The 15,356-nt window shown below is 34.8% G+C and overlaps 1 protein-coding gene across 1 annotated transcript in view; it reads right to left on the bottom strand.

The window, feature by feature from the left end:
• Positions 1 to 973: 973 nt before the first annotated feature.
• The window catches only part of LOC104413654 (syntaxin-binding protein 5), a gene marked incomplete at its 3' end in the record, with an annotated part of 39,551 nt that continues 25,168 nt past the window's right edge, over positions 974 to 15,356 (bottom strand). The window contains exons 10-15 of the mRNA XM_010024715.1: positions 14,624 to 14,664; positions 12,333 to 12,553; positions 10,657 to 10,835; positions 9,179 to 9,304; positions 8,547 to 8,698; positions 974 to 1,036 (exon numbers count right to left, since the gene is read on the bottom strand). Of these exons, the coding sequence (XP_010023017.1) occupies positions 974 to 1,036; positions 8,547 to 8,698; positions 9,179 to 9,304; positions 10,657 to 10,835; positions 12,333 to 12,553; positions 14,624 to 14,664 (782 nt within the window). The remainder of the gene's footprint in view (positions 1,037 to 8,546; positions 8,699 to 9,178; positions 9,305 to 10,656; positions 10,836 to 12,332; positions 12,554 to 14,623; positions 14,665 to 15,356) is intronic.

Here is a 15,356-nt window from a genome sequence, read left to right as displayed (position 1 = left end):
AGGGACTCTTCGTTAGAGACTGTAGCGACAGCACAAGTAGTAACGGGCTTAAACTTAAACAGGGGAAGTTCAGCTAAGATATAAGCAAGAAGTTCTTTATTGTAAGGGTGGTAAAGCACTGGCTACCATAGAAAAGGAATCTGTCTTTAGATTTCTATACTGATTGCCATTTTGCACTACACTGCAAGAGTGCACATACCATTTTAGGCACTTGAGTAAACCTGCAGTTTTGTCCTCTACTCAGCTTTGAGTACAGCTTTAAATGAAACAGATGAAGTCACATATCACTTTAAAAGTTTGCTCAGATTAATAGTGAAGATAAGCTACAAATTCTTAGCTACTACATGAAAATACTCATCTCAAATATTATATATTGACATGCACTATTAAGTATTTACATGGCTACAACTTCAACTAGCCAGTATTAAACAAAATACTAAATAATATTACATATTGCTGAAGCTTTAATTTAAAGTATTTATGTACAGTAGTAGCAACTAAAAAAAGTAAGATAGGGGGACTGTTAAGTAGGGAATTCCTACTTCACAAGGATACCAGTGTCTGAAGACCTCAGATTCCAAAGAAAAATAGTAATTTACCACTTATGAGGCAGCTGAAGTGAATTAACTCTTTTGACAGAAATAATCTTTACCACTTTTGAGGATACCGAAACACAATCACATGAGCTATTACAGGAATTTGTGCAACTCTTATCAATGTTTCAAAATTCCATTATGCAGTATGTTCCCTGAAGCATAAATATTTCAGTTTGTATTTCTCTTCACTTATAACATATTCTTATTGCATCTCTTAAATCAGCCTAGTTTTAAAAATGCAGTTGTACAACAGAAAATTTATCATAGCTCAGTTTCTGAGATGACAACAGGTTTTACATAATTACTTAACTACTAGGTATTGACATAAAGCATGCTGTCTTCTGGAGAAGCTGAAGACCAGAGAAAGTTATGATTACCTGAAGTAGGTGATTTGCAGCGATCTTCTGGCACCGTTGTACCTTCATTAATATCACAAAGACCTGCTGGAACACAAAAACAGTGTATAATAATACAGCTGTTACTTTATCCTTTCTTCCACTGCAGTTAGGAACTTCATTTCTTATTGGCTACAAACCAGCCAGTTGTGACAGAATTTGTGATGTATTACTTTATTTTTATTTGGACATTACCCACAGTAACTGTAGAGTCACTTCTTTCTACTGAAGTTTTCTTTACAAAATATACTTCCTCATAAAATTTGAGTGAAACCCACCATATTTTCAGCAAGACAGACTTATCAGAACACTTACTTACATGCTACAGATATATGTTAAGTACAACTTGTTTCAAAAAAAAAATCTTAGAGATATATTAAAAATGTAATTACAAAAGAAGTCAGATGAAAGAGGATCTTGAAACTTACAACCATGTGTGCAGTATGTGTGAAACTACAGTGTCTTTTTGCAATTCTTTTCCCACTTCTACAGTGATATGCTTTGCATTTGCTGTTACATTAAGTTTGCTCTCCAGCAAAACTCCTTACTAATTTACGTTCCAGGGTGCTTTTCCTTGTATAGAGGAATTACACTAAATTCTTACATCAACAAATCTGCTAATTTGAGTAACTGCAATGTGTTAATATCTAAAAGCTCATTCCTTCCATTCCAGTGAAGGAAGGAAAGCATAGGAGTCCACAATCAGACGCTAAAGATGGAAGTTGCCTCATAAAGTTCCTAAATATTTTTGCACTGACTAGAAGTATACATGAAATTTTTCTAGTATTAATGCTGCCAAGACTGCCCAAAATTAAGAAATTTATAGCTTAAGCCACAACAGCTAGTAATGTATATCTACATTTATATAAAAGCTTTCCTTCAGCATCTAATACTTAACAGTAATAGTTAAGAAATATTTGTTAAAATGAAAGGTTTTGCGTGCACACAAATATTTCAAACAGTCAAAAAGCTTGAGAGGTGCAATGGTAATGGCTAAAGCAACAACGGCTTGCACATGCAAAGGCTGTCTATACAGCTATTTACTACACATTCACTAGTGTATCTATCTGTACGTGTATGTTAACAGATGACAAAAAATACGAGAACAGTAGTACTCTTCTAGCAAAGCTTTAAGATTTCCAAATGCAATAATCAAAGTTTTTAAGTAAAGGAAAAAAAAGTTCTCCTGAAATATCCTACCCATGTGTAACACATTAAAAGTAGGCTGCATTCACACAGTTTCTTTTATGCAAAATAGTCTAAGATTTCTAAAAGCACAGGCAGCTTGAACCTCAAAACTCAATGATCGATGTAAAATTTTCAAGTGACCTTAAGACTTGGTTAAGCCTACACTTAACCAATAGTCCAGAAAGTGATTTCAATTCTAATGTGTATAGTGAGATCTCAGATGAAAGCTGTACCTTTCCACTACACAGGAGAAATAAATACAATTTTTTTTTTCTTTTATCTATCAGTAAATCAATAAGCTCTATGGGATAATTGTGGTACACATTCTCTGACAATGTACAATTTGACCTCTGAAAGGAGAGTTTTAAACAATGTTATGTAGACAGGGTTGTGTAAAAAGACTTTTTGAAATTCCAGATGCTGGTCTCCCAACAAGCAATACAAGTTTTAGTAGCAATGCTGGGAGAACAAACCTGCACTGTGCTTTTGGACAAAGTTGTGTTTCTAGATCATGCTTCTTCAGGAGCCAGACTGAACAAATCCAAGCACGCAGTTCAGGAACTTATTCTCTCTTTTCCTCTAAGTATTTTCATTCTTTAATCTTCATTTGAATAGTTTAACTTCTCACACTAGTTTTCTGAGGAAAATTCCTGCATTGACAGGAATAGCCTTTAGCCAAGAATGAAATCACACACCTGTACACCTGATTTCTTTGTAAGAAGACCTGCTATGATTTAATTTCTATACATCTTAATGAATTACTCAGATCAATTGATCTAGAAGAAAACCTCCAGAATCCCTTATTTTATGCATTAGGTAAGATTTATCCCACTAAAGAGTGTGTATTATGGCAATCATTATGGCACAAGCCTTCAAAATCTAAGCATAGCTGTCACTGCTGTTGTTTAAGAGAGAAGGGACAGGAATAGATTAAAAGTAATTTTACTTCTGACTGTGTAAGTAATTAAACTAAGCAGAGAATAACACGAATGATCTCAGTTAAGCCTGTGAGCTATGAGGATCAGTCCATCACCAGTGAGAAGAAATTAGTGTAGCAATCATTACTGCTGTTCATCTTAAGCCCCCAGGTACCCTGACAGAAGCAGCATATGCACTTGCAGTAAGACAACTTTCCTGGAAAAGTTCTCTGGTTTCAGACTTACAGCATATGTGCAAATTGCTATGGATTACAAAGAGCAAATTGATGCAAGAGTTTCCATTTCAGAACTGCAAAGACTAAAACCTGCTAGAACACAAATAAATGGAAAAGTGATCTTCTAATAAGTTTTTAGCTTCTCCTCTGAAATCTAGTGGAAAAAAAATTTGGAAGCCTCCAAAATGAATTAAAAAAAAAAAAAATTAAAAAAATCAAATAATGTCATTAAAGGCATAAAATTTACCCATGTTGCCTTAAAAACTCCCTAGAATTGAAGCTCAAATTAACTGATGTATAAAATAAGTTTCATGAGTCATTTGTCAGTTTTGCACAAGCCTTTAGACGGCTATACCACCAAAGAAACTACAGCTTGACTGGAAACAAGCCTAATTAAAAATTACAACTTGAACTATTATCTTGATATAAAAATGTAAAAGTAAGAATTAAAAACAATTAACCTGAAAAATGGAGTAAAAAAATCTGCAAACCCAACAATCAAACTTTCTGATTCAGTTCTGGTCTTGTCTTAGCCATAGATTACGGTGGTCTGATTTAGTTGACATTTAAGTTAAAAATTCAACTAGTTCATGTCCGGGTCCACTTCAAAGAGAAAGGGGACAGGGAAAACAACTAGAAAAAACAACTCCAGAAGAGTTCTAGGCATGTATTGTCTTCAGGTTTGACTCAACCCAGCTCTGCATCCCTTGTAGATTACATTAAAAAAAACCACTTTTTGGTGTATAATAAAAGTAAAATGAAAAAATCACATGAATGCAAGAACCGCTTCTATTTTATCAGAATCCTAACTGCCTCTGGTAGAACTAAGAAATACTAATTTACAAGAAGTTGTATTATAATGTACTAGTTGAGAAGTCACATAAAATCTTGTAACTCTCATCAAGTTGTGAAAGAGTTAAGATCAGCATCTTATGTGAACTTCATTATGTAACTAAGCAAGGAAAAATAGCAGCTGTCCGTAAGTTTTGGTGCTTAGTCATAAAATTACAAATTGTTTGATAATTTGGTGCCAATATTGACTCTGCACAGTGTAAGCCTCCACTGAGCATAGAGGTTTCATCACAGTATAAAACTTTTACTTACACAGTTTATGTCTTTCAGCACATGGGCAAAGCTGTTTGGTTATTTTTCTCCTTCACTATTATGATCTAAAGGCAAACGTTGACTGTTTTTATCCTTTACAAGCACCTGATGACAGGCCTTCACCGAACACATATACTGCATGCTTCACAAACTATAAATTGCCACCCAAAACGTGAGTAATATACCTGGTATGAATCACCGATAAATTCCAAAACACGATCCCAACTGGGAGCTTGTATCTGTTGAGCTAGCCTGAAAAGACAGTTTACAGTCTAGCTAGTGTAGAGAGCCTTGTCTCTAAATAGATGCTGCTTTAAGACGGGAATCTGAATTTCTTTTCTGAGTGAAAAAAATGACAGAAACATACATCATATATCATATTCTTGCAACACAAGTGAAGGGAAAATCTTGCATTTCCATTCATATTTTAGAAGATACATAACTTACTCTATGAACTTAAAAAAAAAAAGTCTTTAAATTTCAATTGGTTGACTCAGGACATGCCATTTGCTAAATAATAAATATGTAAGCAGATAATGACGATCTATTAAACAGACATTTTATGCTGGAACATACAGAATAGCAGGGTTACTAATGAGGAAGGACCAATTCTTGCTGCCTTTTCTGGGCAAAATCTATGGAACTGGTTGAGTAACAGAACGGTATTTTCCTACCTCCCCCACCATACTGTAATAATTTAATTTTTAATCCTGCCAATCTTGTGATACAATGTACAGTAATAATATGCTGCTCTGCTGCATGCTATTTGAACCTGAACTTAATGTAACTAATTAAGAACTTGTCTTAAAGCATGCATAGGCTGGTACGACTTTTTTTTTCCCCACTTAGTACCTTGTGGTTGTCTCAGAGAATGGGAAAAACACTCAACTTCTCTAAAGCAATCACACCAAATACATAAACACTTTCTAAGAAGATTAAGAAACTAAGTGCAAATACTCCCTGAATGTTATTAGAGCTATACAGTAGTTGAAAAAGTCTCACTCATAGAAAAATAAAATTTAGAAGTATCAAAATGCAAGCTTTTTTAAACATAAAGAATTAAATGAAGGCATAACTTTGAAAATAAAAGCAAGGAAGCATAAGTTCCTTGTGTTTCTGAAATGTTCTAAGTCTTAAGGTTCCAACCCCCTAAGTATAGCAAAGGATAGTTCTTTGATGTAACAGTCTCATTTGTGGAAAATTACACAGTAATAACTGCTTTAAGCTATTGAAGTCTGGGCAACACACACATTGAATGAACCACAAATAATGAGTAATATTAAATAACTTTAGAGAAATTTCCAGTTTTTAAAAGCTCCAACTAACCAAGGTATTGTCAGGACAGCGTATGGAAAATGAATTAACAACATGTATAAGAAATTAACTCATTTGTACAAAACCTGTTTTCACCTATTCCTAAATTAAACAGTCCAGCTAAATTCAGCTTTACAGTCATTGGCTTCAGAAACCAGTTTTGGGACTTCCACCCATCTTTTGCTTCCCTTCACAATAATAAGTCAGTGGCAGATTTTAGTTCTTAGTTTTTAGTTTTTAGTTCTGCATCATCTTAAGGTGGAGGCATTTCTTTTACGTCTAGTTCCCTTTCTCCCTTGGCAGCAGGTGATTGAAGACTGCACAGCAGTATTTGGCTGTTGAGACCACCTTCTCTGAAAGTTTTTTCTTGCTGGGAAAAAAAAAACCCAGCAGAACTAACAGAATTGGACCACAATCTCAAGGAGGGGGGAGGAGGAGAAGGGGTTTGCCCCCTTTTTTTTTTGTAATTAAGAAAAATCCTACAGGTCATTCTTCCCTTATCTTAGTTTTATTCTACCTTGCTTCATTAAAAAATGGGGAGAGATTACCTAACTCTGCCCAAGAGCTGCAGAAAACTGGCATGCTAGGGAAAGGAACAATGTTATGCTTTTAAAAATCTGCTTTATGTTCTCCAAACTCTCGGATGTTGTGAATAGAGTAAGTCAGAGAGGCCCTCAGGTAAATTATGGTTCCAATGAGCTACCTCACTTGCACAGATGCCTGAACTTCAAAACTGCTTGGAAACCCCACAACGCTGTGCGATACACAAACACCTCCACTCTTAACCCCTATGAAAAACATCTTTGTAGAAGTAAACTTTCATTTGTAACAGAAAAATCACTGTCTTCCATAATGTTAAATATTAATAATAATAATAATCTAACCCTGGAGTTATGAAGCTTTTTCTGACAGAATGGGGGCCAAGCAAGGTAAGCTTCTAATCTCAGATCATAAAACACTATCACTGGCGAGTAAGATCTCAGCTCTGTAGACATCAGTAATTTCTGAGACAGAATCTCCTTTTGATTTTGATATTTATTTAAAAAAAAAATGCAGAGACTATTACAGGTGCTTTTTTTCCTTCAAGTTTCTTTTGAAGATGCCATGAATAAGAAATACAACAGATGTGTGATAAATTAGAATCAGTTTCTAAAATTATAACATTTATTTGAAACGGACTAACAAAATATTTATGGTGAGTGAACAAGTGAAAAATCAAATTCAGGTGTTCAAAGATATTTTAATGCTGTGAAATGACTTACTTATATAAGAGGTGCGAAGCTTTTTCACAGACTCTGAATATAAGTTAGAAAGGCCGCACATGCAAGAAGCCACAGTCAGCATACCTTCATGAAGCAATGAGAAAAGGAAAGATGGAGACACTAACAGTACGTTTGAGACAGAAAAGCCAGCAGAGTAACTTGTATAACCAGGCTTGTAAGATGCTCTTGCCATGCAGATTGTTAGTATTAAAATGTAAGATAAAAAAAAAATACATGATTTCATGTAACAGTTATATTCACGAGCAAAAAGGACTTAATTCATGAACATGAGTTAGGCAAATCCAATACATTAAAATAACAGAAGCCAAGAAAACAAAGCAAGTAAAATTTAACACTCCAAAAAGCAGTTTATAATCCAAATGCATGAAGCAGAATTTGAGCCCTTCAGTCCCAAGAGGAATTAAAAGAGTCAACCAGTAAAGCTGTTTATTTCTCTGAAAAAGCAATTTTTTAAATAAAGTTTTTATTTATGAGAAGAAAATATTTTATCTGACAGATACCAACCATGTACATTCTGCTCTACATGAATGACTTTTAGACCAGTTTTCCTCAGTAAAAATAATCTGACTGGTGCTAACTGGATCTTTTTCAAACCAGTAATTTACCAAAATGCATCTTAGAGCATCCATTTCAATTTCAATAAAATATTACCTAAAGAACTTACCTGGACTTTATTCCAGATCTCTTAAAATAAAGCAAGCAACAGTAGGGTATGACAAAGCTTTTTAGACAGTTTATTGCCTATTGAAAAATAATCATATGGGGCAGCAGTGACACTGCTAATTATTCTCTCTTCAGCCATTTTTCAAATTAGCTGGAAAGTATCCACTACATAACCAGGAGGAAAAAATGATTTAACAATACTGTGTTTTTCTTTCAGCAATAAAAAGCTTGGCATTTTGACTGAAAAGTCATTTTCCTCCTCAGCTGCAATGGAATATCCTTCAGTATGTTTTTAAATCAAAGCCCTTTTTTCCAGAAAGATTTATTTTACAATTTTGTATTTGGAAGTTTATTTGGTTCATTTAAATCAAATGCTTCCTCTCAAGCATAAGAAAACAGCATCCACAACCTAACATGCCTTAGCTTATCAGGGACATTTCTAGTCAAAGTTTAAAATAGGAAGCCAAACGATCCCAGCTGATATGTTGGCTATCTGCTAAGATTAAAGGGTTTATACAAGCATGTGATATAGGTACTACGTTTATCAGAAATATCAGGATGCCTCTACTTCTTCATGCTGTGTTATTAAAATCCTGTAAATTCAATCCATTGTACATGCTTTTTCTTAACACACACACACATTATGCTGAAAAATAAGTAATGATACCAAGCAGTTTTGAAGGAAACGTGAAGTAACAAACCTGCAATACTAACATTAGGGACAGATCAAGGAGAAAGGATGAAACCACAATGGAGAAAAGTATGTTTGTGTTCAAAGAACATACACTAATAGCTCAGATAACCAGCTATGCCTTTCTTCTGAGCTTAGAACAAGTTTTGGGTTACTCACCTCCAGACGGTTGCCGGGATTTTCGGGGAGATCGTGGCTCCCTGCGGTAAGGATCATTGGAGCCATACAGTTCAATAGTGCCTAGATTCAAGAGCACTGTCTTCTGGAGGTAATCGACCATAGCAATACCATTACAGTTTCCAAAAACTACTCTGGAAAAGGAGAAGTGGAAGGAAAGACAGTGCTAATCAAATGGTCATAAAATTTTATCTCTGTATTTGTTGCTGTTCAGCATTTAAAGACTTCCTTATTTATGAATTACCCTAAACTATGCAGATTTATAAATTACTGGTTTAGAATGCAGTATTGTTTAATTGTTCTTTTGTAAAAAACACAGGACACTGAGTAGAACAGATCACTACCATTTTACTTGCCAACCTGACAGAGCCTTAAATGACACTCTTTGTCTATACAGTGCCAGGTGAGGAAGAGTGATGCTGATTTGTTTCTAATGTTAGCATCATCAGCATCTGCCATGACCCAAAATCAATTATCTTTTAAGCACAGGACACTGATTGCCTCTCATGTGTTGCTGTGTAGCTTATGTGAACTCATATGGGAGTTTAATTTTTAATAGATAATTGTAAACCACTTTAACATAACAATGAAAAATATGCATAGATTATACTTACAGGCCGTACGCTGAGTTGACTGCTAAGCTGGTTATCTGTTGAGGAGGTTCTCCACTCACCCACACTAGCTGGATAACTAGCTCAATTTGGTAGCCTGGAGACTGCTTGAGAGGAGAATTTTTAACTCTGCAAAGTAAACAAAACATGGTATCTGTTTATGACTCTCCACAGTCTCAATTCTTCTCTTATGGGCTCAGAATTCACTAAATTGTACACCATAATGGACTTTAGAAAGTTGGAAAATTGCTTAAAAAAACCCCAAAATTCAACAGAAACACATAAAAGCAACCATAAACCAGTGCATTGGAACTGGTCATTCACTTCAAGGGCCTTTTTGATTCATTACCTAATTGAAAATTAATTGAGCAGTGATCACAAATATTTCATTTCTCCCCCTCTTCAGAGCATGGTGTGACAGCATTAGTATGCTTTATTGACTTGAATAAAAGCCTTCAGTGTCTCAAATGAGTTACCCATTCTTATCAGAGTTCCCAAAAGAACTGATTTAAAAAATGGAAGGGGGTGAGAAGCACGTGTGGAAGTACCATGAGCACTCTGAGGCATCATATAAAAAGAAGATCTATGAGAATGGGACATTTAATTGTTTCTTGTTCCCAAAATGCAAAGTAGTTCCCTTGAAGAGTTATAAAAAAAATAAAAAAAAAATAATAAAAAAAAAGATTTCTAAGCCTAAAAAGTTACCTCTCAGTTATTTGTAAATATTTTAATTGCTTTTGATTTGATTCTAAAAATCTAAGGCTCTAAAACCGGGTGAAATCTATTCAGACACACTTGACCTAAAGTTAAGGAGATCCTCAAAACTAATTAATCAAAATTAAGTTGCCTATTCATTTCAATGCACAGTAAGATTTACAAGTAACAATATTGTTGCTATTGAAAATGTCATAGAATCATAGAATAGTTAGGGTTGGAAAGGACCTTAAGATCATCTAGTTCCAACCCCCCTGCCATGAGCAGGGACACCACACACTAAACTACGTCGCCCAAGGCTCTGTCCAGCCTGGCCTTGAGCACCTCCAGGGTTGGAGCATTCACAACTTCCTTGGGCAACCTATTCCAGTGCCTCACCACCGTCACTGCGAAGAACTTCTTCCTTAGATCTAACCTAAAGTTCCCCTGTTTAAGTTTAAAGCCATTAAATTAGGGCATGTCTGCCCTAAACAGTGAGTATCTAGCTACACTAACATCTATGCCAAAGTTTCCTATAGCAGGCAGCAGGCAGCAGTCAGAAGGTAAAAATGGTCATTCTTTTTTTTATTTTAATAAGTCTGCTTATGAAGTTTACAGAAACCAAGATTGCAATATTAATTTCTTAGAACTAAGCTTTCAGATTTTTGGAAAACACCAAGAAAAAAAATCACCAAAAGTGACATTTCTGTAATAATATCAAAGTAATACATTCTAATCACATTTTGTAGTAAAGTTTCACACTCAAACATGTAACAAAATATACTTACTTTAAACATGGGACATTATCACGAAGCCCATCAGATGAACTGCTACTAGTAGATGGGTGAGACTGGGGAACAATGGATTGAGGATTGGAACCTGTGCCTGGAGTTGGTAAAGGTGGCACCTGCTCACCATCTGGAGATTCAATATCATTTATTTCATATAACAGACGTACTTCCAGCATCTGTGAATTAAAGTAAAAAAAAATTACCAGTAAACTTTACCTTTCAAAAAACTAGATATGAAATAAATGAAGTGCAACTAAAGATACTAATGATAAGTGACATCCAGGACTTTACCACCCTTTAAAAGATAATGGTCGTTTAATAAACAGTGCAACCTAAACACAATGCAGTCTTCAGAAATAGAGTTATACTAACTGCTACAGACCGACTATCTGAAGACTGCTAAAACTTGAAAAGCTAACCTATTTCCAGAAATATAAAAGCCTGCTGCTTAATATTGGGAAGAAACTAAATACTGGATACAAGACCCATTCAATTATCAATCTGTGCACATAAGAAATTCTCAATTATGAAAATGACTTGTTCTATGTAGTCCAGGAATGCTAGAACTAAGAGCTGAAAGCATATAGACAGCTAACAATTTATACTCTTGTAGTACTATACACATGGGACTTAGCTCAGTGTTTGATGTTGCACTGAACTAGATGATACATTTTAAAGAACGAAGTCCATCATGATTTCAGACTTTTCTGCTGGATCTATAATAACATTGGTATTAATTGTAGTGCTCTGTAAAGAAAATTTTCTGCGCTTATTCTCATCATCTGCAAAGTAGATCTCATGGACTGAAACAAAGAACTATACAGTGGTTTTTTTAAGCATTTTTAGTACCGGATAGTTTGCTGGGCGTCGATTTGTAAATATCATTTAGAAAAACTATTCCCTCAGAAGGGAATGTAGTCATACATAAGTAAACACGAGAAGATAAAAAAAAAGTATGCCTCACCTCCTTGAACTGAGATTTATCTGAAGGGGGCAGAATAAGAGAGGGGAAAAACCCAAATAAAAAAAACCCAACTACATTACAATTAATGCTTTGCTTAGCACATAAAGAGTATTTTATAATTAAATGGTTTCAAATTAGCTTTCACCTCATACATTCAGGTAAGTTGCACGTGTGTGTCTGATTTAACACCGGACTTCTGAAACTCTCATGACAGAACTCATCATTGTACCTTAGAATAAAACAGTGACACAGCTAAGTCCTTAACAGACCTGAGGGCATGTCTAGAACGCTTCTATTCTTCTAGTTTTGCATGCTACAGAAGTTTCGCCAAAACAGTTGGTAATTATTAGGAATACAGGAGGAAAACAGGAATCAACTGCCTAAAAGCCTTGAAAATTCTTCAAATCCACATCTCTATCACTTTTGTTTTAATTTTATTTTAATACAGCCAAGTTTTGATCCACTATTTAGTTTGATAGAACAAAACTATTATTGGCTGCAAAATCTGAAAATATTGGTGTGCAATTTTCACTTCTTCTGAATTTCATAATTTATTGTTTTTTCTCCACAAAAAATGTATCTCCTTGTTTTGAGGCAATTGGTTTAGTCTGTTTCATTAATAAAATGAAAGGCAATGAAGTAGTATATTGCTACAGCAGTCTTCTTATAGCTAAATCCTACAAAGTTAAAGCACAGTTATACTAATTACCGGAATGACTTCTGTTGTCACTTCCTGCTTGCTGAACCTGTAAATAATGACATGTGCAGAAACTCCAGCTATGCACAGCATTCTACTTTCTGGACACCATGAGATGATCTGAATAGCATATGGATCTTCATCCACTATATCTGTGTTTGGCCTGTCATCTTTATTCCGTGATTTTTCAAATACTTTGGCTGTTTTTAGCTTATAGAGTACTTGCAGTGTTACTAGGGGGGAAAAAATAAAAAAAAAAATTAGTTTTTATCTAAAAAACATATTTCTCTTTATTTTTTTATTTTTTTAATTTAGAAACCTCTCTTCATAAATAAAGCAACTATATTCAACAAGAGAGAGCAGAGGAGAATCACTAAATACCTGTGTTGACTCTACCTGTGCAGTGCACCACCTGACCAGCTCAAGATCAGTTAGTATTAAAAACACCACCACAAGCAACAAAGCCAACACACACCAAAAAACAATCAACAACCGAGAAATACATATTAAGCTTCAGTTGTCAACTAAGCCCTCATAGCTTCTCAAGGCTTAGCTATACTTAGGTATCTCTTTTTAACAATAACATCCAGGTAAGTATGCCATACCCACAACTTAAGCTTATCTATGGCAGAGAAAGTGAAGCTCCTTTGTTTTCGCCTTATAGTATTTCAAATACATGGCCTCTCACTGATGATCTCTGACTTAACAGCCTCCAGTTTTTATTTTGTCCTGTCTGATCAATCACCCTACATTTTTACTGATAATGTGTTTCTTAGAATTGTTCTAGTGAGGCCTTGCCACAGTTTAGAATTGTGTGTGTGTGTGTGTGTGTGTGTGTGTGTGTGTGTGTGTGTGTGTGTGTGTGTGTAATATTCCTTACTGGTTTCACATATATTCCAACTTGTTTATACCAATGATATTTTTTATCTCATGCAATGCTGGCACTGCAATCCACCAGACCTCCAGGTTTTTTCCTGGAACCTAAGTTCTGAGTACAAATCATTGAATAAAGTTGTCTTGGATGCTAATCAAGAATTAGCATTATCATTCTCAACTGTAGTTCTAATTCTCTCTTACATTTTCTTTCAACTATCTTGGTGTTGCTTTCAAACTTCACAGGCATAGGAATGCCCTAAATCACTGCTACAAATACTAATCATACCATTAGGAAAACTTAATTTCTAGCATCCTTTCTCCTCTTCCATATTTCTGTGTTTTTTTCTGAATCACACTTCCCCAGTTCATCTGTAAGACTGTGCTATTACACAGATTTAGAAGTTTAAAAATCAAGATATGGTGTACTTTCAGTTTCTCCCTTAACAGATTTATCTGTTTTATAAAGAAACTAAACGCCTTTAACAAGATCTCCTTTTGACAGATCTATACTGAAAAGAATTTTTAAGCACACACAATCAGTCAGGGTTGGTTTGTTTTTCCCCCTCTCTCTCTCCTGGGTTCCACCTCCACCCCAAACTGAAATTAAAGATTGTAATACTCCAAATACTCCTCCTCCCAGTTTTTAACATATACATTGCATCTGTTCCCTCCCACACTCACACACGTCTTAGAATTTTGGAATCTCACCAGTCTTCCACAAGTTATCAAAGACAACTGATAATGATTCCAAGCTTGCTTCAGACAGCTTTTAAGTACCAAGAGTAAGGTTAGTCAGAACTAAATTAATTAAAACATCTAACTCTGTGTAGCCCATTCTAATTTGAATTCTTACTGCATTTCTCACTGTTGCTTGTGTATACCATTAGATGCAACTGACCCTTTAAGAGAAGAGAAATGTAAAATGGTAACTGACTGCAGGCCTGTTCAGTGTTCCAAAGAGAAGTGTCTTTTACTGTTTTTATTAGCAAAAACTACTACTGGTTCCAATCCTCATTTTTAGATACTGTAATTTATGGTGAGCCGATGTCTTAAACACATGTCTCTCCTGTCTAAAAACACAGAAACAACCTACTGAAATTCAATTGTACTAAAAAGGAAGGCATTTGCCTGTTATGCATCTCTATGCTCAATAACATGCTTCTAAAATTTTCAGAACTCTTCCATTCTAGCTGGCTCTTGGACTACCAGTGCATTTTCACTGAGGTGGCAAAAACCGTGAAACAATTAACTAAGAAATAATGTTAATTTTATTTAATTTTAAATTAAAGTTTCCTATAGAATTACTGACTCTACATGAGGCAGGAAACAGTAAGAATGACTAGTCTGCAATTACATTCCATTAGAGAAATCAGTAAGTTTAGAAAACTCGTACTGCATAGGAAAAAATCTCTACTGAAAACACTTACTTGCTGAGGCATCCCAAAACTTGATTGACCCATCAGCATGCCTATGAAATATTAAAAAATTAATAAAATGGTGAACTGGTTAGTTGAAGTGTTAGACCTCTGTGCTAATGATTAGAATTAGATGGTGAACATTCTATTTTTATTAGTATTCTCAGTGACACTATTTTCACAATTTCCTGGAAGCCAGTATTTTACTTTACTTTAGACAGAAGGGATTAAAAAAATAAACAAACAAAAAATATTTGAAGGTTAACTCCCTGAAATTCCATGGTACTAATGCTACTTTACCATTTTAAATATGGATTTCAGTTACCTGCATTTCCCATAAGCACTTTGGTATACCTTACCATGTGTTGTTTCTTAGAAGATGCCTTTTATTTGAAGTGACACTTGTAAAGGAGATGCCTAAATATACTGCATTTCAGTGTAAATGAGTCACCTAACTTGTTTATTTATGCTTGAAACTGAGAATGACTTTTTTCTTTTCTTTCCAGGACTCTCTCTCAAAGTCTCTATAACACATAGTATAAAGTGAGTAATCCTCATTAGGGTTAATGGGCTGTTCTAAAAAAAAAATATATAGCAGTGCTCTCACTTTCAGTGATGCACTGCATGGTTATAAATTAAATTTTGTTTATGTTCCTTAGAGTAGTATTAGAAGGATCAGTCTTAAAAGAGATCAAAACAAACAGACTTAAGTATTTGGTTATCCTTTTTGAAATAAAAAACATGG

Source organism: Nestor notabilis, unplaced genomic scaffold (genome assembly GCF_000696875.1).
Source record: "Nestor notabilis isolate BGI_N333 unplaced genomic scaffold, ASM69687v1 scaffold912, whole genome shotgun sequence".
NCBI lineage: Eukaryota > Metazoa > Chordata > Aves > Psittaciformes > Psittacidae > Nestor > Nestor notabilis.
Note: the sequence above shows the minus strand (reverse complement) of the source record. Positions and strands in the feature narration are given on the sequence as shown.